General features: G+C 38.6%; 1 protein-coding gene across 2 annotated transcripts in view; it reads left to right on the forward strand.

Annotated features, from left to right (window-relative positions):
* Positions 1 to 24,782, forward strand: part of RFX4 (regulatory factor X4) — a 93,998-nt gene that overhangs the window by 40,065 nt on the left and 29,151 nt on the right. For both annotated transcript variants that reach the window (XM_075428321.1, XM_009944050.2), the window contains 9 exons: positions 3,655 to 3,716; positions 8,729 to 8,942; positions 9,775 to 9,852; positions 11,588 to 11,751; positions 14,107 to 14,207; positions 16,004 to 16,062; positions 17,646 to 17,790; positions 20,750 to 20,844; positions 22,309 to 22,426. In XM_075428321.1, the coding sequence (XP_075284436.1) occupies positions 3,655 to 3,716; positions 8,729 to 8,942; positions 9,775 to 9,852; positions 11,588 to 11,751; positions 14,107 to 14,207; positions 16,004 to 16,062; positions 17,646 to 17,790; positions 20,750 to 20,844; positions 22,309 to 22,426 (1,036 nt within the window). The remainder of the gene's footprint in view (positions 1 to 3,654; positions 3,717 to 8,728; positions 8,943 to 9,774; positions 9,853 to 11,587; positions 11,752 to 14,106; positions 14,208 to 16,003; positions 16,063 to 17,645; positions 17,791 to 20,749; positions 20,845 to 22,308; positions 22,427 to 24,782) is intronic.

Below are 24,782 nucleotides of genomic sequence, written 5' to 3' on the forward strand. Positions count from 1 at the left end.
TTACTCCATATTTATTCCTTTAAGAATTACCAAAAATACAAGTAACTAGATATTTAATTCAAGTTTATTCAGACACCTTTACTAGGGTGTAAAAAGCCCAAATGGGGTAAAGATCCTGTTAGCTCCAAGACCTGTACAATATATGTTGAATGTTGTACTACCAGCATTGTAATCTCAGTGGGAGAGAATGATAAGAGAAAACTTCTCATTCCTGCATTCACTTTGGCTGCCCCATAAATTCAGAGTGGAAAGGTTACTACTGCCTGTCAGAAAGAAAAAGGTCCCCTTATGTTCTACCTGCACAGGCATTCCTAAAACCATGTATCAGGACAGTCTGCAAAAGGGTTAAACAGATGCTGGCCTGGACATACTAGTCCCTTGAAAATGTGTAAATTATGTGTCTGTTACTTTATAATATAATTACTTCTATCTGGCTTTTATATATACAGTAGGCAATCGCCAAAAGAACTATGGAGTTGCAAAAAGATAAAGCAGTTCTTAATTTTGGTTTTTTTTTGATCAAGAAAGGCATACAAGATCTACAGGCAGAAGGCAAGATGAGATCTTGAGCAGGGCACAGAGGAAACAGAGGGAGAACGCGAATGAAGTTTAGTAACTGAGAAAGAAATTAAAGGAGCATTGGTTTCTGAGGCTAATATAGTAGGGACAAAAGTTATTTGCATGTGAAACTCCTGATCTACATCTGTCTCAAAACCAAAAAGCCAAGTAGCATAAAACAGTGTCTAACAGTCAAAACTGCCACATAATTTAGGTGGAATTGAAAAATGTAAAACCTGTACCCTTTTACTCAGCAGATCTCGTAGGGCAGTTGAATTTGTGGTCACTCTGGAGAAGTATGAGACGAAATTTCATTTCCGTTGAAAGACAAGGGTAAACGGCCCGTTCAGTCCAAAATTCCCTTGGATAGCCCCCACAAGATCTTTTTGCTTCTGCTGTGAAGCTAGTGCTGCTGTGAGGATGCTCTGGACTCATTTGCTTCTGCAGCCCCACTTCAGTGACGAAAGGAAAATGATCCAGCTTGATTTTCAGATCCGAACCTGAATTTTCATATCTAACAATTAGGAATCTCCGTCCATCTCCCCATCCAGCTGTAAAATTAACTGATTTTCTCTGTAGGTCTTCAAAAGGTAATAAACATGTAACATAATGATGATTTATTTTTATAGGGTGACTTTTCAGGCTGAAAGTATGATTTTAAAATCAACATTTTGGACCCTCCACTTTTTCCATCGATTTCAGCACACAGTGAACTCTACTTTGTCCTGCCTCATCTGGCTTCCTCTCTACTTTCAGGGAAATCTCTTCTTTTATTCCAAACACAAACATAAATGTCCATGCTCATGTGTATGAGTGTCCAAGCATGAATATGCCATGTTATATATATTTTACATGTGCAGCATTAGATCAAAAATTCTTTTTTTATTCCCAAAGGTTTGCTAGATTTTTTTTTTGACAAATTATTAGTAAAGAATATTTTAAGTGATGCATACTTTCCAGCTGTATTCTGAAAGGTGTGTCTCGTTTAAAATGTGCTGGATTTAAAAAAGAAACAAAGAAAAGAAAAGAGAAAGGGATCATCTGATCAACTGCTCCATTATTCTTCTCTTTTCCTGATCACCTCTGGCCTGGTATGTAGAAATTGGCTGATTTATTTAAATCCCAGGAACTCCCACGGCATATGGATCATAAAGTAGCATTTACAGTGTGCATTGTAACACTTCATCACTACTAGAAAGACTTTGAAAGTAATATGGGTTCATGTTGTTCCAAAAGAAAAAAATGGGGTAAAAGTGTCTCTAATATTAAGATTTACTTTTGAGCTTACTGCTGCAAAATCAATTTTTGGAGAGGAGTGGTATTTTCTGAAGGATAACTGCCACTGAAAAAAAAAAAAATCCCCTAACCCAAAAACCCATCCTCAGAAAGTAGTTCTTCAACACTGCCTTTTTTCCCACAGCCTTGTGGAGCCCCCAACCCTGTCTGCAGAAAATGAAAGAGAGAGGGGTGGGATTAATGTGTAATTAAAGGGAATTTGGAAGGCTGAGATGTTGCGGAATGTTAGATCAGTAGCTGGAACAGCATGTGGTGTTCTTTAGGCAGGCTTCATTGAATCCACACAAAAAAAGAAAGAAGGGCTGCTTGCCTGTCTGCTCATTTATCAAACAGCTAGGCTGAACTTTCACAGCTCCACAAAAGTGTTTTACTGTTTGCTGAAGTTTTGCTCCAGAAATTAAAGCTGAACAACCTAGCGACTCTGAGTCTATGCTGCGTTTTTGACATCAGCCACACTGTGCAAAGCTCTTGGAAACCAACGTAGGTCAATTTTTACGTGGTACAAAGGGAAGCTGATTGTACATTTGCTAAAAAAAAATAAAAATAATAAAAAAAAAAAAAGCTGAAGAAATGGTCAAATATCTAACATTGTAATGTCTTTATTTATATAGCACCTTTTGATCCAAATACGTGTTCCAGAGCTTTCAGTCATCAATCAGGATTAAATATTTATCACAGTAGCAAAATGGCTCATGGAGGAAAAAAAAATCTATATTATTTAATCAATTACAATTGATGTTTTCTTCTGGTTGAGCAGTTATATTCCATCTTATATTTTCCTTTAATATTAATTGGTGTCCTCCCCAAAGATGAAACATTTAGAAATTTATATAATGAAAATACAATTAAAATAGATTATAAATTAAAAAAGGAAGACATTCCTTTTCCAAGTGAATCTTCAAGGCTTACTGCAGTCTTTCTTGCATGGCTGTTCTGCCAAAAGAATTTTCCTCCTACTGCGGACCACACTGAGAATTAGGTTCGATTCTGTGAGGTGCTGAGCGCCGCCTTTCCAGCAACTACAGCAGAGCTTTTTCATCAGGACTAGCCAGGTTGACAGAGGCTCTGATTACTGAAGGCAAAATCTGCATTCATTAATCCATTTCCTTAGATGCGTCTGGCATTAAAGAAGTTTTGTTTTACAGTAGCAATGTTCTTTTAATCTCTGCTGACAAACTAGAGTCCAGATTCCTGATGATACCCTGCTGTTTCTGAGATGCACTTGTTTCCACAGAGGATAAATTCATTACGAGCTATCTTTACAAATGCAACAGTGTAGTTCCTGGTACAAGTGGTGCACCTGTCAAATACCAGAATCTTTTCAGGGAGTCATATTTTAGAAAAAGGAATATTTAATGGCAGGATTGTGAAGGTCTTTAAAGGACAGTGGCCACCAAAATTCTCAAAGGGGGAGTATCCTCTATTTGCTGCAAACCCAAGTTCGTTGATCCTGCAAACTGGCATAAATAAATAGTAGGCCAATTCTAAGTACAATCCTCTTTAGTTTAGCGGCAGAAGTGAGCTTAGATTTTTAAGGGAATGTATTCTACTCTAGTAACTTCAGACAGTCTTTATTTAAATTAGCGGTAGATAATGCAATGATACTGAATTTTGAAGTCTCTTTCCCCTCTTTCAGTAACGGAAAAAATCGAAACCTTGATTTCTGATTTCACCTGCCATGTATTTTTCTGACATTGCAGTATGTTTTTTCTGCTTTTCTGTCTTCACAGTCTATATTAAATTTAGTATTAGAAAATGAACTTTTCATTTTTTTCTAATACTAGTTCTATTTATTTGCAGATAATAAGGCAACAGTTTCCTCAGCTAACGACAAGAAGACTTGGAACCAGAGGCCAATCAAAGTAAGAAGTTTATGGTATTATTATCATTTCACACAGGGCTCCATTTAGCTCTGGCTTTACTGATTAGAATAGTATAAGATCAGGGAATAATTTGTCTGGTTGGGGACTTAAAACCTAGCTTTGAATGAGGCTGTATTGTAGTCTTTACTTGGTCTTGTTGATTCAGTGGTGATCCTGCAAAGGTAATCTAATGGAGGCCTCATACTGATTTCATCAGCAATATTTTCCATATTGTTCCTAGAGTGTTTTTCGTCTCAACTCACTTTACACAACGTAAAGGACATACTCATCCAGAACTAATGGAGCTGCTGCTAGAGGCTGGGAAATGACAGCTGGTTAACATAATGTTTCAGTTTAGAGGACAAGTGGCACAAAGCTATCTGGAGTTTAGGAACGTACATTGGCCTAAGCTGAAATTGTCCACAAACCTGGATCTAACCACCATTTTACCTGTGTAGTGAAATCCAATGTATCTTTAAGTGATCAAAGAACTATTTTTTTTTGCTTTATGCAAAAGATAGTACTTGCTGGAAACAGTTCATCCTAATTGTACAATGAGAAAATGGATTCAGAAAGAACAATGCACTTCCTGGAGTATTTGACTTTTTCCAATTGTTGACAAGATGTGATTCTACCAATTTTTAAAGAGGATACAGTGATGGTTTTATACTTTCTTTTCTGGTTGTGGACACCATTAAATTTTTCCAAACGCCATTTGAATGTTTTTATGGCAAACATAAGTCCACTTAAAAAAAAAAAAAAATGTGCTTTTCTTGATTAGCTTTCACAGAATCCTACAGGGCAGTCTAAGGGTAGTTTCTGTAGATCACAAGTGGAAAACTATGGAGGAGGAAATGAAAATCTGGGACAATGTGTTTGCAAAATTTTGTTGGTAAAGCTTCTCATTTGAAACAAAGCCTAGAAACGCAGTATTGCTAAATGCTGAGAAACAAATATTCTGTGAGAATTGAATGTACATACTAAAGCTTTAAAGGGAAAAAAAAAAAAGATGCTAAAAGAAATGCCGTTAAAATTGACTTTACTGTGCTCTTCTAAGAAGTGGTCCATGCCAAGCAGTAGCTCTTTGATGGGACCGAATGTCCTCTCCCCCATCTTGAGATTCTCTTGATTTTTATAATTAAGCTTTCTTTTTCTAGAGCAGCCATATTTAAGCAGCTGATTGAAATTTGAAATCTCTTCCCAAATGCAAATTCAGAGCTACCATAACATCACTCATAACAAAGCTACCAGAAATCTCTCAGATGCAAATTCTGGGATAGTTCAACAGCGTATCAGGAAAGCCTGATATGTCCAGACTCAGAGAATCAGGATTTAGAACTGAATGTAAGTGCTGTGGAGGTTCATAAAGACGGAGTGAAAGCATGCACAAGTTGCTTTACGGAAGCATTCATATAAGAGTACCCTCTGTCAGCCTTTAGATCACTCTGACATTGGCTACAACTTTGTTATTTGTCTTCCCACTTCATGAAAGGAATGAGCACTGCTGTATTTCCAAGCTTGAGCTCCTCCCGCAGTTCCAGGAGTGTCTTGGAGGGGCAAGATACTCTTGGTCTGCTGACTGAAGGTGTCTTGCATCTCCAAAATCTACGTCTCTTTACTCTCAGTGAAGCTAAAAATCAATGAGACTTCATTTTTCTTGCACATCTTCCCCCTAACCTTCATGCCTATCAAAAGGGCTTTCAGGTCACCTACTCCTCTCATGCCACCTTTGCAAAGTTTCTGCTCCCTATCTAGCAAAGAAGCAGGGGTTTCTGTAAAGCACGCTGTCTGTGCTCTGCAAAATCCTTGGTCACTGAGAGCCCCTGGTCACCCCTGTGAGGGAGTTCATAGTCACTCAAATTGCACAGCATCAGTAGATATGAAATTGAGTTCTTCTGTTCTGAAAGAGGATGCCTACATCTTTGTCAGTGGTTAACACCCCAAGCAATGTAGCATACAGAGGAGCCATTCTCATCCGATCCAGTGGAGAGGTGTAAACACACACACACTATACGCATGCTGTGCTTCTCTAGAACAAACACACTCCTTGCTAGACCCAGCACAGCTGTAACTGAGCTCTGGTTTTGTTTTCAGAAACATCTGACTGCACTCCAATTAACTGTTATGTAAAGAAATTACTTCAGGCATTAACACTTCAGTCCCTTCTTTGCCAACTGGGCTGACCAGTTGCTGCCAGTATGATTTTCATTCCCCGTCCCTGCTACTGCTAAAGGAAATTCAGCCATAGCAGTGGTTAAGATTATCCGACTTCACCCTTTCCTGCCTTCGGTCTTCTTGCAGCATGGCTGCCTTGTAACATTACAAAGTTCAGAGCTACAATGGTGTCATACTCGTGGTCATCAGTTGTGAGGCTTTCTTTTTTGCAGCTAGGTTTGTTGCTGTAAGCATGCAGCTGTTCTCTATTGCGCTGAGCTTAAAAATAGTTCCACTGCAGGTGAGCCAGGAGAAGGCAGCTAAACATAAAAGCCAATTTCTTTCTGTACTGTAGTTTAGAACTCTTGAATTATGCGCACAAGAAGTTAGTTAAACCAATAGAAACTATATGGCGTGAAGGGAATTTTGCTTCTTTCTTGAAAGGAGTGCTGCAGATACTGGATCCATGAGAGGAAAAAGCATTGTTTGCCACAAAAATGATTGTGTTGTCTGCATGTTACTCTTCTACAGATCAAACTTTCAAGCCCTGTTTATTGAATTAAGTTGTAGCTTTTCTGATAGAAATATAGGAAAGTGCTTGGAAAAGAATCTTAGTAAACTTCACCAAGTGAGTTTTTGCTATTTGGTATGGTAAAATTGCTGACGGAGGAAGGTTTCTGGAAACATTTCAGAGTTAATTTGGCTATTGCTGTATATACAATTTTGAAGCTACCTGGAAAACTCTTATGTAGTTTACTGCCAAGTGCAAAATACCAGAAATTAATAATGCACTGTGAAATTCTACTACATTTTCCAGGCTTTCATTCATTTTTTTTCTTGAACTGATTTAGGAGGAAACTTCATATGAGACTGCCCACTGTTTAAATTACACAAACCTCTCAGTCCATCTAGAACTTTTGCAGTCCTACTTGCTGTGACCTTCTCCCTTTCTTTCCCTCTTCCCTCAGCAATATGTGGTGCCAGCTCCCTGTTAGCATTTCCTTTTGGTTTCCCCAGCCCCAGACGTACCACACAGGACATATGTGAGCTTTATGGATCTGATGTGCAGGGCATACATGACAGCTGCTAGAGACAAAACTGGGGACTTGAACTGCAAGCTGGAATTGTTACCATTCAGGGTGAAAAGCCAAACTTCTGCAGCTGGTGTTATAACCCCAGTGTTAGCACAAACTTGCTATTAGCTGTCTGTAAGAGGTTAGGACCTATCTGATTTCTGGTGTGGAATACACGGTTTGGCCTGAGTCCTGATGGGCAGATTTGGAGCAGACAGTGTGGCTTTCTAAGATATTGAAGCTAGGAAATCCCGTTCATACCATGTCAGCTTAATGTTTTAATCAGTCTCCTCTGAATTATTTAATATTGAGTTCAAGATAGCTTTTATTTTTAATAGACAGCACGGAACATCCTCAGCAGGCATGGCAAGGGAGCCAAGTATTAGAAGGCTGCTACAGCTCCCCAGGCCTCCTCTCAGCCCATCTGTGCTGGTAGACAAGATTAGGGTTTCCAGCTCTTTGCCACCGCTTTCTTCTGGAGATTGACATATACTGATTTGTGGGTGAATGACCATGAGTGAGGAAAGTCACCTGAGTTAGTTTAAACTACCATCACTTAGACGCTACTCTTTCACTAATTTAATTGATGACCTTTGTAAAGCCATCTGATTTTGCCTAAAGCAAACTAGGGTCCATTCAAAGGAAAAGATCTGCTGGCAGCATTCTGAAATCAGTAACTGCCTGGGGAGTACAACAAACATCCAGAGACTGTAACTTCTCCTACCACCATAGTGGGATCCAGAAGACAGTGTCTTATCACGGTCTGATCTGCTTTTGATAGGCTGTAAGGAGAGAACTGGAAGATCATTGAAAATTCCCTCTAGGAAAGTAGAATGAATCAAAGATATACAAGCAATAAAGTCTTGTGATGCCTTTTGTAATAATTAAAAATTTAGCTGATGGGTTGGTGGAGCTTACAGCTGACAAACTGGAGTAAAAGCTAGCAAATTATGGAAGGAATAAGATTGCCTTTGCTGCTTTGGTTCAAGGGTTAAACTTGGATAATCAGTGCTTCCATTAACACCTATAATAAAGCTAAGCTGTAGCGCAGACTTGTGCCAAAAGGTCACCAATCCATTTTTATAGCACAGCCACTCTGTGTAAGTCCCACTGCGGTCTGCACAGACACAATTACAGTGTTGTGTACTGTCCCTCACTGCTCTAAGCCCAGTGCTGATGGTAAGTTGTGGAGCAAGTAATTTTGAACTGTACATTTCCTACTGTTCATTCCTTTCCAGCACAAGTCTTTTTCCCGCCCCTCTTTTCATTGAGATGTTTTCAATTTTTCAAACATTTCCGATCAACTAATTTGCAGTAAAGACTTGTGCTTTTCAGGGATCAAACCAACCCTCAACAGTCTGACAATCGGGGAGCTGAAATAACAACAGAAGGGGAAGTCCAGAGGGTCTGTACCTCTGCTTATTGCTAAAATAAAGGAGCAGCTGCGCGGCAGTGTTCTGCCAACAAGTAGCTTTAGGATGCATTTTTTTTTTTTATAAGAAGAAAAAAAAAAATCAAAATCTCTTATTCTCCTGCCCTGCAACAGTGTCAGCTTTATTAACTCTGAAGAGAGCTACTTTTACCAGGAGGAATGAGAATTGGAAGCCCAATATATAATCGCAATGTTCTGCTACTGAATCAATTCCTGTTAATAATACATAAAGAATTCCATAGTCTGTTTTGTTGTAGAAATCATTAGCATTATCAGTTTCTCTTACCCCATATCTTTTTTTGTTCTGATTTTCAAACAATCTGCTTTATAAAATATACATCTCTATGTATCAGGTACCATTATTATGGAATTGCAGTGAAAGAAAACTCCCAGTATTATGATGTGATGTATTCTAAAAAAGGAGCAGCCTGGGTCAATGAAACAGGAAAAAAAGAAGTAACCAAACAGACAGTGGCGTATTCACCACGATCCAAACTGGGAACATTGCTGCCAGAGTTTCCAAATGTCAAAGATCTAAATCTGCCAGCCAGTCTGCCAGAGGAGAAGGTAACACTTTGGAAATCTTTTCTTGGCTTGTCTTGGTTTTTTTTCCCCTGCTCTGGGTGAAAGCTTTATCTAAAATATAAAGACTTTAAATTAGAGTAAGTTTAATAATGCTTTGACTTTATTGATGGAGGACTTAATTACTTCATATAATAGGAAGAAATATCTTCCCCTAAAATAGGTAGCTGACACTGTAATCTGTACAGTATTTCTAAACACTGTGCCTATTTTGTTTCAAAGTTACATTGCAGCTGGCGAGGTTTGAGGGGAACAGTTTTTGCAATATCTTGTAGCTCTTTAACCTGTGAACATATTTATGTCAAACTGCAAAATGGTTCTGATGCTTTCTTCAGCAGAGAAGGACTCAGTGCATTTCATGTACTTTTTGACTAGAAATTAAGAGAATCCTATCTGCACATACAAGTGCTCTGGCTGCTCCATGGCTGAGCTTGCTAGTTTTCGGATGCTATTCACATGTGTAGTATCAATGTAAAGTGGACAAAAGAATAGGGTTTTATAGTTCTTTATATCCTAATTAGGGCCACATTCTTGTCTTTGATCTCACTGAGGCTTTTTGCTCCTCTTACATTTGAAGAATTCCCATTGACATAGAAAAATCCAAGTATTCAAAGGGAGAATTTACTTTTAAGAAGAAAACTCATCTTAAAGCTAATCTAACTAGTCTAACTAGACTCTGATTTCATTATTTTTGCAATTGTGCATAGGTAAGGTAAGAAAAAAATTACTTTTTTGTGCTCTATATTCTGATAGTTTTAAAAGTGGTTTTCTTAAAGTAGAATGAGCTTTTGTGTGTCTCCCTCTCATTCTTTTTCAGGTTTCTACCTTTATTATGATGTATAGAACTCACTGTCAGAGGATACTAGACACTGTAATAAGAGCAAACTTTGATGAGGTATGGTTGGAAACTACAGCTGTAATTTAATGATACATAAGGTATTAATGGATCTGAGAGCTCACTTTGAATGTGATATTACAAACTTATGGTTTTGTGGTGGCCAGTCCTTTTCATGAATAATGAACAATAGCTATACTTGAGTACATAATATGTGACCAACAGCGTTAAATCTCACTTGTAACATTGTGCAAGTCAGAGGAACAAAGGCAATGGGAATGTTTTTGTCTCTCCATTCTCCAGCAGGATTAAGGTAGTGATATTCCCTTACAAGATGTTGGACAATCCAGTTGTTACAACTCAAGAAGTGTGTCCACCGCCACTTTTCTGAGCTTTGAGTTGGGACTGAGATTGGTTTGAAGAAATTCCTCTGAGTGTTGAGCATCAGATGGCACAGGGCAGTGGGGGTCCCAGACGTCGCAGAAAGCTGTAGCTGAAGTCTCCAATTGCTGCAGTGCAGCTAGGAAAACACACACTGCTCAGCAGCAGGTACAATCCATCAGAGATGGATGAGGTTCATACCTGCTGCATATCTGACTAGATCTCAGGGTTTTCTGGCAGTGCATGCAGACAGTCCTATAATTAGAGCTGAAAAATAAAGCATTACTGGAAGGAAAGCAGTTTTATGTTATCTGTGGAGAAAGCCTCTAGTCCAGAAAAATGTATCTCGCTATAGAGATGCTGAGAGCCTGATTCAAATATGACATACAGGTCCTAGAAAAAGTCAAAGGAAACAGGACTTTTGACTCTGCCTTCTGAACAATGGTAAGGAATTCCCTGCTTTTTTTCCTCTCACTGTTTCATTCTCTCAAACTCTTCTGATTTAAATCTGAGGCTCTTTTAAGTCATTGTACCCAGTCTAGATGTTTCCACTTGAGAGAAATGTGTTATACATATTCAATAAGTTTTGCTAGATGTGCCTCAATACTTTAAGAGCAGGATGTTGTATTTTGTTAGGGAATCTATTTGTCAGGATCAATGGTGGGCAAGGGGCTGAGCAGCAACAATGTAGAAATGGCAAGTATTCTTTACTGCACCTGGTGTGGTTACTTATTTCAGTACAGATTGTATGCAACAGGTTATCACTTATGAATGCTGGTGTTCTGACCCCTGTAGAACTGATCATATCTTTCATTGAATAGCACCTTTGTTTCCTAAATGAAATTTTTCAGGAGTATATTTTGCTGTAACTGAAATCTCCTCCCACTTTCTTTTTTGTCTTTCTCCTCTTTCCTTCATAGTGGAGGAAAGAAGAAATCCAAAAGTGTAGTCTGTCTTTCAAATGAAGACGGAAAATGGTATATTGACCCCTGTAAGCCATGTGTTATCCTCCTCTCCCTCCCTACACCAAGCCCTAGATTGCATTACTTTGTATACAGAGACAGAGAGCAAAGAGACAGAAAAAGGCTTGATGTGGAAGCCAAAGAGTTACACTGACCACCCATTGACGAAAGGTAAAAATAAGGTGGTTCCCATGGGTGTCTCTACTGCAGTAACACAAAGACCCTGTCACCAACTCAGTGTCTCCTCGCCCTTTGGTTGATTATCCCATTGTGCGTTGCATTATAGTGTAAGCCTGTCTAGTTAAAGAATATGCCTTGCCTGTGTTGTACAGCTTCAGTCCAGCTCTGTGGCTGAAACAAATGCTATATAAGCGGGGTCATTTAAGGAAATCGGTATTTGTGGCCTTTGATTATTTTCACTTAAACATTCCTACTTCTTCTTGTGATTTCAGGTTCAAAGTTTTCTTCTGCACTTTTGGCAAGGGATGCCTCCTCATATGCTGCCAGTATTGGGTTCCTCAACTGTAGTGAATATAGTGGGAGTTTGTGATTCAATTCTGTACAAAGCAATTTCTGGAGTTTTAATGCCAACGGTACTACAAGCATTACCTGACAGGTCAGTATAGCTAGCAGCACTGACCGCTTTTAGCTCAGCTGTCTTTGTTATATATCTTTTCTTCAAGAATGGCACCAGGTCTCAGAAAGCTGCTTGCTGCCACCTGTTTCCTGAGTTTAAATCACGGTGTCAATTCAAAGGAGTTGAAGAGCTGATATGTTCCTGAAGAGATGCTCAGATTTTAACAGGACTTGCACTGTGAAAAACTTGTCATTTTTTGTGTGATAAAGGATACCACCTTCTTCTTTGGCTTATTAACATGAAGCTGATAGTCGTGTCCCAACTTTCAGGTAACGTTAGAAATCTGCAGGCTGCAGTTGCTACATTGTCTTCTGAAAATTTCAGACACTTGTCTGCTAGTCTGGGATAACAGCAGAACAGTATTCTGAATTACAGTGACAACAGGAGCTGGCCTGGCTGCTTTGTTTGTAAATACTCACATGCATATTCAGACACTGCAAACTAAGCATTTGTCTCCATTTATACTCCTGGAACCCAATTGTTATTCTGCTTGCCAGGAGTATAAAACACAAAGATCATACTTGTGAAGTCTTGGACAAGCTGTTTTAGTTTAAATGCGATCCTATGAAGAACAGATGCATGCTTATTTTAGCATCGCTTTATTAGTATTAACAAGTGTTTGTCTCCTTTGTTTCAAAGCCAAATTCACTTTTCCATTCCACGTGGTAGATCCCAGCTGTGCTCTTCCTACCTAGAGCTCATGTGAGTCCAAGAGGGTTTGTTTATATAGGTAAAGCAGGACAGAGATCAGCAGTTCGCATCAAGAAGTGTAGTCACTGCAGTTAACCTGTTTCCCCCTTTGATTTTCTCAGTATGAGAATCAGGAAACTCTCTTTTCTAAATAAATACCTATACCTTTGGTATTATTTGATGCTTTCCTGAAGTTGAATGATCTGTGAAGAATATTGGTCTAGGAGTTTCATATTTGTGCTGTATATTTGGCCTTCAAGATTTTAAATCAGCTCTAATTATGGCAAATGTTTTCAAGATGTTGTTCTGCTCTCCTATGCACACTGTATGACTGCTAAAGTACAAGCAAAGTATATTTTCCACAAGAAACCTGTTATAAGCATGGGCTTTCCTTGATAAGACATGTACATTTTTACAGGCTTTGCCCCTCACCCCGTCAAATCTATTTCATTGGAAGGATTAAACAGAACAGCAGTCCTTTTCTCAAGCTGCTTAGTTCTTTCATACCAAATAAGGAGAGACTTGAGTGTGAATATAGACTTTTGTAATGCATATAAAGGGCCAGATTGTGGCTATTAAGCCATAGCCTGCACTGGAGGGGGTGAAGAAGGGTCTCATTGCAATGGAAGCTCCTGAAGGAAATCTTGCTGACTCAGCCAGAATCCTCTGAGGGACTTCCTGGGAATAAACGTTGGCTGTCCAGAAATGCCACTTTTTAGTGGGTACAGCAGTTGTCATCCATCTGCTGTCCTGTTAGGTGTCTGAATGGAACAGAGCAGGCCTACAGCCGTGTTTGTTTTACCAGCTCTGTCCTCAGCACGGAGCGTTAGGAGTACAAATGGAAAAAACTGCCTGACTGAAAGAAGGAGAGTTCTTTGCATCTTTCCTCTCTCATCTGCGTATCTCGAGTATTGCTACAGGCAGTGCTGCTCATTCTGGCAGAACCAACTCTTAGGATCTCCTGCACAACACCCTGCAATTTTTCCTGGAAACTGTCATTTTATCCTGAGCAATTCCACAAAGAAGGGCAGAAGAAGCTGCCTACCAAGTTTAGCAGGAAATGATGGAGCCATCAGGAAAGGGCAGTAAGGGAGAAGAGAGAGACCTTTCTTGTCTGGGAAAGTTCCTGCTCTGTGCAGAGCTGAGCAGCCAGGTCCTGCTACACCCCCACTCCCCCCACCTGCATGGGCTTGGCCTGGAAATTCCTCCCCACCATCACCACCCACTCACTGGCTCCAGCCTGCAGCACAGTTGGTTGTTGCTTCACTTGCACATCCCTGTGTACAGCTGTGTAAATGTGGGTACAGCTGAGCTGAAATCCAAAGCTTGATCTATTGTTTTCTTTAAGCAATTGTGATTACATGTTTTTGTATTGATACAGAATGGGAGTGAATTTATTTCAAGCTAAGAATGCTGTTTGCAAGCATGAATGCAGTGCAGTACAGAGACTTTCACTGTTCATGAGGTTTTGATCATGGTGATAATTTTTCATTTTCCTGCAAAAATTTTCAGAAGTTTTTTTTCATGCCTACAAACCAAAATGTCAGCAACTCTGCATAACAGTGAGTTGTAAATAACTGAACCGTAGTCTTCACATGTTCACAGATTTTATAGTATAAAGCATATAGTGATTTCTCTTTTCAGTTTGACACAGGTGATCCGAAAGTTTGCAAAGCAGCTGGATGAATGGCTGAAAGTAGCTCTCCATGATTTACCAGAAAACCTACGAAATATCAAATTTGAATGTATGTATTGCCCAATCTCTCTCCTATTAATGTGGAATGTATATAGTGTTTATTGATTGCCAATTAATTGGAAGTGAGACTTGTGTTCTTTTAGGAATTAAAAGTGTCAGGATTCTAAATCTTGTATTCACTTAAAATCACTACTTGTTCATTTTAAATCAAACCAATTTGACTTAGTGAACTGAGGCACTGCTCAAAATGAGAAGAATTGCTTTTCCTTGCTTGTGGATTCAGATAAGAAATTAATTTTGTTGATAGTAAGCAAACATTAGGGATGATATTAGGCAAAGGAAATTATTAAACAAACCTTTAGGCTACCACAATTTGAATACAGCTTGAGGCCCTTGCTGAAAAAAGTGCCAGAGTTAAAAATGAAGGAGATCAAATTACCCTGTCACCACAGGAAAGGGCACTAGTCCTTTTCAGACGTGCTTTGTAGATGCCTGCAGTGCACATCACCTATTGATAAAGCCTGCTTTATTTCACGGCTCTCAATTCTTTGCCTTTCATGAGCACTAAATTCCACACCACAAAGTTCAAGGAAGAAAAAAAACTAATTTAGGAGAAGGATTAACTATTTTGATCAGCATGGAAAATTAGTGTATGTTTTACTGAGAACAGTCAGAATGTAAATTGGACAACTCTTTTTTTTAGCTTTTTTGTGTTCTTATTTATTTTAAAACTTACACAAAGTCACAGCTGAGAATATGCTTTATCACATCTTTATCAGTTCAAAAATATTGAGAATCTGCAACAACAAATTTTTTTCTGATCTTATAGGGAGAGAGAAAGAGATGGACAATGCACTTTCTAGTCATTCTCAATCTGTACTCCTTAACTGCCTCCATTACAGAACAGAAGGGAAACCTATCACATCTAAGGCCTGTTTGGATAAACCTACAAGTCTTTGGTGATTTTAGTATAAGGAAAAACTTGAGTGCATGCTACCTTTTACATGAGCCTTTGTCACTTCTGCAGTTGTTTCTTCCTTATTAGAATTTGCGGTAGCATACACAGTCAATGGGGGCACTGACAGGAGTGACTGCAAACCTAGGACATGTCTGCAGTTCCCGAGTCACTGATTTCAGACAAAAGATACATAATACAGCATTTTAAAAGTTGATTTTCCAGGTATAGGAAATATCTTAATACAAGGTCCATATTACTTGGAAAGAGGTAAAATAGGAGCAGAGGACTGGCAAGTACCTCCTGGGCCATATTATGCCATAGCATATTGGTACATCCTGTAATCTCTTTCAGAAACTTTGATCAAATTCTACGTGAAACTGTATCAGATTTTAGCTCCTACTAGTACAGTCAGAAGAATCCTCCAAAACTTGTTTGTGTTAAGACTTAGCAACCTTTTCCAATCTCCACATGTAATGTAGCTGTCAGTATTTTATGCCCATTTGTTCTTGCACCAACATTTTTCTTTCTGTTAAACAGTTCTTTCTGGTCTTCAGTTCCTTTGTGTGTCAAGAGAAAATTTGCTATGCTGGACAAGCAAAGCTCTTCCATTGTCCTCTGCATTTCTCTTGTTGTCTCATTATTCACAGCATCTATAAATCATGGTTTGTAATATGCCTCAGTAAAACCGATTGAGCATCCAGATTTAAGGGTTTAGGTCAAGGTTTAAACTAAGTTAAAACTGGGCCATTTGAATGAACTTTACATAGCCACAACTGTATATAGGAAACCGGATATCTTTTTTTGGTTCTTGTTTTAATTGAGTATTTTCAGAATTAATTTTCTTTATTTAGCACAGTATGTAAATATGTATCTCTTCTTTCCTGTAGTGTCCAGAAGATTCTCACAAATACTCCGGCGACAGACATCACTAAATCATCTCTGCCAAGTAAGTATTTCAGTTATCCAAGTTTTCTGAATGCCATTTTTACTGACTTTTCAAATAATTTTATGAATTGGCAGGCTGGACTTTATCCAAAGAGGAAGAGATCATGGTAGCAGTCTGTCTCCAATATTTTTTCTGACCATCTTTACAAAATGAAAAAGTAATCAGCAAAAAATGCTTTTCTAGACAACTGGCAACCCCCAGTCTTTAAGTTCAGCAGGGTACTTTTATGAAACAAAATTATTATCTGATTTAAAGAGATGGTTCGTTTCCAGGAAATAAATGAGAGGCATTCCATTGATTTCAGAGCAGTTTGTATTAGGCCTACTGCAAAGCAAGAAAAATATCTATATGTCTGCCAATAAATTCCAAGTCTAAAAGTATATTACAAATCAAAATTAAATGCAAATTAGTAAAAGACAAAATTGTTAAACCACTGGGATTTTAAACAGAAATATTCTTGCAACCATAGCAGGTGTATATGAAAACCAGTCTGAAGTGTTTGTTTTTCACCAGTCAGTTAAGATCAAAATTACCTATCAAAAAATCATGAGGCCAAATTCTGAGTAGTATAAGAAGAGGGAGAATACATTGAACTTATTAAAATTTCACCCATGTGTCGGAGCAGACAGTTTCTTTTCCCTGTCACACTGAAACTCCACTTTTGGAAGGTGTGTCCAACACCCCAGGTTAACTCTCTGAGTGGTGAAGCCCACAGGAAGAAATTCTAGGTAAAAGAACCCACTCCTGCAAGGACTTCTTTGTAGATTTCTTCCTCCATTATTTTAGTGGTGGAGGCAGAGATACCAGTGCTACCTTTCCCCAGAGGTGGTGGATCGTCACTGAACTTTGGAGGTCCATAGCGATTCAGAGGAAATCAAGATACAGAGACCGCAACTTTCTGCATCAGACCTGGGATGAAACAGTTTACTTACATGAAGGACTCTTCAAATGCATCGTTTCTTTGGGGAAGCTGATAAACTTAGTGTGGGTTATCATCTCTGCCTAACTTACAGAGATCTGGTGTATGTTATACGACTATGACTTTGTGTCACTTCCTTTCCTCTCACCCCCTCCTCCCCATTATCAACAGCAGACCCCTGTCTCAACCAGCTGGGAAGCAGATCTGATGCAGGGGCAAATGAGCTTTAACCTTTTCATGTGGATGAGGGGAAGAATGAGAGTCTTCATGGTTTGGAAGAGGGGAGGGTGCAAGCCTGAGTGGGATTTGTTTGTGTTGATTTTTCATGTTGCTTTTTGGTTTTGAACTGAAGCTGGTCAAGAAAACCAACAGAGCTGTTAGAGATTGAGGAGTCTAGCAACAGCAGCACCAGATTAGGGTTGTTCGTCAGGGTTTGTGGTGGTTGCAATCAAAATACTTGCAGCTGATTAAAGTAGACAAAATGACTCCGGAGTTCTCTGTGTTTAGAGGGCCCTGTAATGTCCATAAGACATCAAGATTGTGGGTGGGGGTTCATGAGGCGAATCAACTTAGTGAGCCTAGCTAAGAAAGCATAAAAGCGGATAATGCCTATTTTTTAACCTAATAAACCATGAACTAATTAATAGATTGGATTGGATTACAGGCATCAAGAACGGTGATCCACAGTGCAGACATCACATTTCAAATGCTGGAGGACTGGAGGAATGTGGATCTGAATAGCATTACCAAACAAACCCTCTATACTATGGAGGACTCACGGGAAGAACACAGAAAGCTCATCATACAATGTAAGAGCAGAACCCTCAGATAAAGCCAGGTGAACTTGGTTTCCTGCTGGAAACAAAGCTCAGTGAAAGAAACACTGTTTTTGCAGCCATTGATTTGCTTGGAGGCTTAAGATAAATATAGAGACATTTATCAAAATGTAAAGCAAAGCCCTGTCAAGGGCTTATATTTTGAGGCATAGATCTTGGCGCTCTTCCATTAACAAGCTTCTTTCTAGTATCCACAACAGCCAATGGCACAAAACTTGCACCCAAATTCGGGAGGATTTTTTTCCATGAACTTGAGCAAGATAGATCTCTGAGTTAACAATTGAATCTGATAAAGTCCAGTCTCTCCTGCTGAAGAATTGAAGGAGAATTGTCTTTTGAATGGCTTTGACAATAAAGTGGCTGTGTATTTGAGTCCCTTGTAAACTTTTATTTATAAAATCTCCATTTTACACAGTATTTTTGTGAACAAGGTCATTTCATGGGGTAAGCTTTTAACCTGAACTTTTACGAGTAAGTAGAAGTCCCATATTGAGCAAGCTCATTGGCTAATTTAGATTCTGCCTAGTATAGCAAAGGGCAAGAACTGAAAAGTGACTTTGGAGATGTGGCCAAATTGGTTTTAGAGTCAAAGATCTTTTGCAAATATAAAATTTAACTTGCATTGTCCAGCAAGTATGTGTGGTTGTAAGCTTAGGTGAGGGCCTTGGCATTCTGTTAACTCTTATTTCCAGCAAGAGGTGCTTGACACTCTTTCCTCTCTTTCTTAACCCTTGATCCATTTCCTGACATGGCCTTCTTCCCTTTAGAGGAGACAGATAGAAACTTGATGTGGCAGTAGGGGAGGTAGCATATAGTGAGACTGGAGTCCAGAACCTGGGTGCATCCTTCTGTCATCTGTTATGTTTTCAACGCCTACCCAACATCCTCCCGCTGGCCATGAAAGAAATAGTTCTAAAAGTCATAATCCCTAGTAGCAGCAACAGTATTGGCTCTCATTCAGAAATTCTTTGCTGTTTAGGAAAGCTTTTTGTACATGTGCTAATTATTTAAATACAAACTTAAGTGTAATAAAATAAAATGTAATTTTCCTGAATGCTAATGGATTTGAACATACTTTTTCACATTTTAGGCCCATATAGTCCAAAAAACAAATACTCAGAAATGATAACCTAATATGAACGTTCATTGTGAGATGGGATTCCACTGAGATGTGCGGATATGTATAGAGATTATGCTAGAATTTAGTTAGGGCTTTTTTCCCCCCATCTTTGATGTTTATCCTACTTGCCCAAAGAACTTTTCAAAGATCACTCTCTGTATGATATGAAGTTAAGACCTGCTTTTGCATTCTAGATATTAAAAATCATGAAAGTACAATTTCCAGCTACTGTAACTGGAAAAAAAATTACAAGCCTATAAGCAAGCTTAGAGAAAAACAGAGAAAAGTCACTGGGTATTAGAGAAGCTCTTTCCTGCTCTGCTGTGGTAGCTGTCTCTGACTTGGTTTCTGCTTTATTCCCTCTTTCTGAGATCCTCAGTTGCTAAAGGCTGAAGAGTTACGTTTCTCAAATAGGTTGTTGTACACAGTTGCATTGCTCCAGAAGAAAAGCAGGCAACTGATTTGTTTTTCCACTCTTGCTCCCCTCTTTGCACAGCATATGAATTACTTCCTCTGTTGTATCAGGCAGCTTATGTGCAGCCAAATACTCAGGTAAGAAGACAACATTTAGATTTCTCTGTGATGCTGTTCTGAATAAAGGTAAAGCAATGAAACAAGATAAGGGTGGTCCAAATATTCTTATTTGCCTTCTTCCCCAACTAATGTTTCTGACCATCCAGCCTTTGCAAGTCTAAGTTAAACAAAGTTAGAGTCAGATGTGAAGCAAATGCATTTCTGCTCGTCCTGCTGATCCAACTTAGAGACCAGGGAGCTTGTTCTTTACATTATTGTCGGAGAGCCTCTCTGGCTCACTTCTCTAGCTATCATCTCTACGCTTTGCCTTGTCCATCTCCTTCACTGTCTTTCCTATGGTGGGAAATTTCTTCCTTCTGTTATCTATAATTGAGCATAAATGAAAATGCTTAGCACATTTAGATCATCCTGTAACACAGCAGGTAGAAAATATCTTTCTTCTCAACTTACCGGGCCTTTTATTTTAGCTGAGTTGAAGAATAGTTTCTTAAGGTGTCAAAGCACAGGAGTCTTTGTCTTCCAGACATTGATTCTCATAAATAAACCAGACACTTGCAGTTTTAAGACCTGCAGTTGAATGACTTGATCATTTCTACTTTCTACATTTCTACATTCTTTATATGAATGTATATACTTGGGAGAGGTTAAAAAGTATACAGGTTACTTTCTGAAACACTTCTTGATAAATGAAGTATAGCATTTGTGCATTGGTAGCAATTTGTTTTGAAGAAGTGAGTTTATGGAATTTCTTTGTGTGCGTGTCTGGCATTGTAAATAGATGATTTGCAGCAGTTAAATCACATTTTTGCAACTAAAGCATTGTACAGATGAGAGCCCTATCAACAATACTCATCCACTTGGTGCTTAGAAGATTCTTTATGCATATCTAAATCAATTTCATGCATGACCTTTTTTCATCACCAGGGTCAAGGCCTAGCATTGCACTCTTCATAGAGAACACCATAAATGTTTCACTTCCGGGCACACCAGACAGCTGAAGCTCAAATCAAAAGATTAATTGTAAACAATAGGTCCTGAATTGCCTATGTTAAAATACCACTTCCAATGACTCCATTACTTTCAGTAGAAACAAGATAAGAAACCAAGCAACCTTACTGGGTCAGCACCAAGAAAGATGCATTTGTTCTGGCTAGGCAATCTATCATAAAAATGACAGCAAACTTTTGATGCTATTGGCACCTTTTTTGTGATTTGTTTCTCTTTTGTTCAAATTGGAATCCAAGTACTGAGGTGGGCTATTTTTATTTTGTCTGCCAGTGTATCAGGAGTTTGATCACCTTCTGGAGGAGCAGTCCCCCATTGAGTCGTACATCGAGTGGCTGGATTCCATGGTGGACAGATGTGTTGTAAAGGTTGGTAAGCAGGAGTAAGGACCCAAGTCACTGGTGTGCAGTATGAGCTCTATTCAGAGAACAGATTTTTAGCAAAAATAGAAAAAGAAAAAAGCCAGTCATTTGTAATAAGTAGGAGTAAAGCAGCAGTGGGCAAAATCTCACCAGTTTTCATGGAGAGCTGCTCATATTCAGGATTCTGCTTTATTCTCCTCTTTGTCTATTCAATCCCAAAATAGGATATTCAAGAATGGAATAGGGTTGAGATTTCCATTCAAATCCATATATCAGGGGTATGGAGAGATGAATTCAGAGTTATCCTAACCACATAGTGCAAATAAAAGCATAATCTATTCTGGCCTTTTGAGATTTTAATAAAAAGGATATTTAGGCTAGCTAGTTCACTTATACACATTGAAATGTAAGGATGAATGTCTGCATTACCATTCAGTCAAGGACATATTTATGCTGCCTTTTGAGCTGATTTGGGATACCAAAGTCTTGTATTTTATTTTAATTTAAGTTCATGCAGAAACCTACTAAAGAATCCTGAAAAAATATTTTCAAAAGTGATCAGGCACCACCATAATTTTATGTAGAGTATGAAATTATATGACTGACTATTTTAACTTCTGTCACTAACTGTGCTTTGTATTAGGATGTTCTATTAGAACTTCAATTCTTCATTCCAGTTGTTAGAGCTAAGAAGTAAAAAAAAACCAAAAACCACCACCAACAACAAGAAGCTGCCTCTCTCTCTGCTGGAAAAGATCTACACAGAAAACAATAGATACTTCTCCAGATTACTAGAAATATTTTGATTGTTTGGGGCAACTTTTCTTTCAGTCAGTGGAATGCAATTTGAAATTCAGACCATAACTGTTAATTTTCATTAAGAACTTGATATGAATTTTATTACCCAATTGGATGAACCTAATTTTGTAACTCGCATATGGCTATAGTAAATAAATTTTTGAAGAATTGATGCCTAAAATGTGCTTTCTGGAAAGTACTTTTCCTAGTCAAATGACTATGTAAATTCGCAAAAATAAAAACAAGAAGTAATAAAAAAAATTATATTCAATAGTAAACTTTAATTGAAATATTAATATAAATGTTCAGTGTATATCAAGCATTCTTGATTATAAATTGCTTCCTTGGCTAGGAAGCAAGAACGAATATGCAAGTAATTAGGTTAAGATGAAGATCAGAGCAATTTTTTGGCAGTCCTTTCATCATTTAGAAAGGAGATTCAGTCTTGGTGTTGAATAATACTTTATGATTTCCTCTTTCTGAAGGTTGCATGGTTACGAGGTGGATTTCTGTGTAAGGTTCTTTTGTTTTGTTTTTGTGTATATTTTAATGTGAAGATAGTAGTAAGTAGTTTTTCAGTATAACAATGAAGATGGGTATATGCATCGTTGAGCTGTATCAGGTGGTAGAAATAGAAGTGTCTCTATGTCAGATACATCTGTTTTCTTGCAGGTAGCTGCCAAGAGACAAGGTTCTTTGAAGAAAGTAGCTCAGCAATTCCTCCTGATGTGGTCCTGTTTTGGCACTCGAGTGATTCGGGACATGACTTTGCACAGTGCACCCAGCTTTGGTACTTTGATTTTGTTGTAATCATTGCCTGCCACAGGCAAAAAAAAATAAATCTGTATCATGGCTTGTAATGTACAGTTTAAGTGAAAACACAACCAGTTTTCACATGTCCAGGGTTCCACTAAAAAGAGTTGGCGCTACTGACATTTGGAAACATTGCTCAGCCAGATGTCTGTCTCCAAGATCTAGCCAGGGGAGCTGAAAACATTACTGCTTCCTTCTGTTTGTTGTTAGCCAGTAGCTGGAGTTATCAGTCCCAGGTCAGCTGGAGGAGTTGATTACAGGAGCATTCCCTAATGTACTTCAGTACAAAGTGAGCCTGGTTTCCCAAACCACTCTGGCCACATGTCATGCTGAGAGAGATGACTTTGCACTGAAGTGGATGGAGAGCTTGCCAGTGAACCACTTTGCCAGCTCTGCTTTTAAAGGACATAACATTTTACACTAGTCTTTGCAAAATGAGCATGTTTCTATACCCTGGACAGATTCTTTTCCGTTCTCCTAGAATTCAGTTAGGGAGGAAAAATAGACTTTTACTTTTTAAATGAAAAAGCACACTGCATTTCCACATGGGTTCAAATGGTACTTTGTCTTGAATCCTGGGATACAAACAGTTCAGATTAAAATCAGCTAAAAGCAGGATGATGGAAAATGGACCACTGTGTCATGAGTGTGAACGGTTTCAGTCACTCGGGACCAGAGTTTGCGTGGGGGATGGCTTTTAAAATGCACATTTGTCAGCATATGTTAGTAGAAGATTAATAATGAATGAATTTATGAAGGCACTGCATTGAATGACTGTGAGGTTTTCTGCCAGCTGAGCTTTGATGTCCTTTGTGCTATTAGATCCATATAATGGCATAAATTCAGATATCATCAGAGATAAGCACAATATGATCTGTATTTACATTTTAATCTGAAATGACTTTTGTTGGCTTCCCATTGTAAAGAATTTTTCAAACAGGTATTAGTGAGTCACTATTAGACATCAGGATAGGAGTGTCCACAAGGCAATCACAATTTCCAACTGCTAGCTTGTGTTTTCAGCACCAGTATCTTGCTCACATCTATTTTCCACCTCCTCTAGGACTCATTTTCTCCTGGAGTCTCTGCAGCTTTTATTTTGTTGTGGGCGTAAAAGTAGCTGACACTGCTTAACAGTATACTTTCCTCCACTGTTCAAAAATCCTTTTGCATGAGTGTTGAATAAATGCAGAGTTTTGTTTAATACCACTTCAGGTTGCTACACTTCTCTCTGCAGACGTACCAACCTGTAAAACACACTGGTACCCAACAAATGAAAAAGCATCCTGCGTTAGTGCAGTGTTGAAGTTACCTGTTACAAGTCATGAAATGCTGACATTAAAGTGCCCCTAAGGATATGTTATTACTACTGACTGCACATAGCAACATTATTTTTATTCCTGTTCAGGATATGTTTGTAACCTATTTAAGCATTCTCTGTTCCAGAGCATCAGTCACGAAAATATCTTTAGTCAAATGGGGATTCCCCAAATAGTTATTAGACCACCAGTTGTCTGGATGGTCTGTACAGTGATCCTCAGCTGTGATTTCTTGTTTATTAATGGAATCATTTATGAATTTGCCGTTTAGCGAGTGAATGAGAAGATTGAGAATTATTCGTTGGTTCGAGTTTGGGACTCACTACAACATAATGCATCAGATCTACCAAAATAAGCTTACCTATTGTCTCCGTTATAAATTTGGCTCTTCAGTTTCTCGTCTTTGAGAACTTTAACTGCTTGGCTACCTTTGTAGGGTTTGGGGTTTTTTGCCTTTTTAGTTCACAGGGTATACCTGTGTGTACAAATGCACGATTCTTCTCCTTATATGGACACACTCTTTTGAAAACAAATTTGATATGTTCATATATAACCACGGTCAGGGAAAGAATGTACTGGTCATACCTGGTGTGTTTTTTGTGGGTATATGGTGTTATAGTTAGGATTGGATCGATAACCGCTTTTCAATTTAGTAGCCAAAGCAAGAGTTTAAAAAACAAAAACACCATTGTGCCCAGTCTGAAGCTGAGGTAGTTTGAGAATTTCATCAAATTTAGAAATCTTTACTTTTTTAAAAGTAAAATCAAAGAGAATTCTGTTACATCTGCCACATCTTGGTGCCTGCCTTAGCAGTCTTGAACCAGTGTTAATCACTGCCAGCACAAGACCTTTAACCAAAGGGCTAGAAGATTTGTCCTGTAGAAGGGCTTTCTCATATCTTCTGTTGAAACTATTTCACTTTCTACAAAACAGATAACCATTTGTTGAGCTGCAGAGGTCTGCTGCCTGCTAGGTGGGTTCTCTCCTGGGAGGTGATGTGACAAGTATTGATTC

The sequence above is a fragment of the Opisthocomus hoazin genome, chromosome 8 (assembly GCF_030867145.1).
Source record: "Opisthocomus hoazin isolate bOpiHoa1 chromosome 8, bOpiHoa1.hap1, whole genome shotgun sequence".
In the NCBI taxonomy this organism is placed as follows: domain Eukaryota; kingdom Metazoa; phylum Chordata; class Aves; order Opisthocomiformes; family Opisthocomidae; genus Opisthocomus; species Opisthocomus hoazin.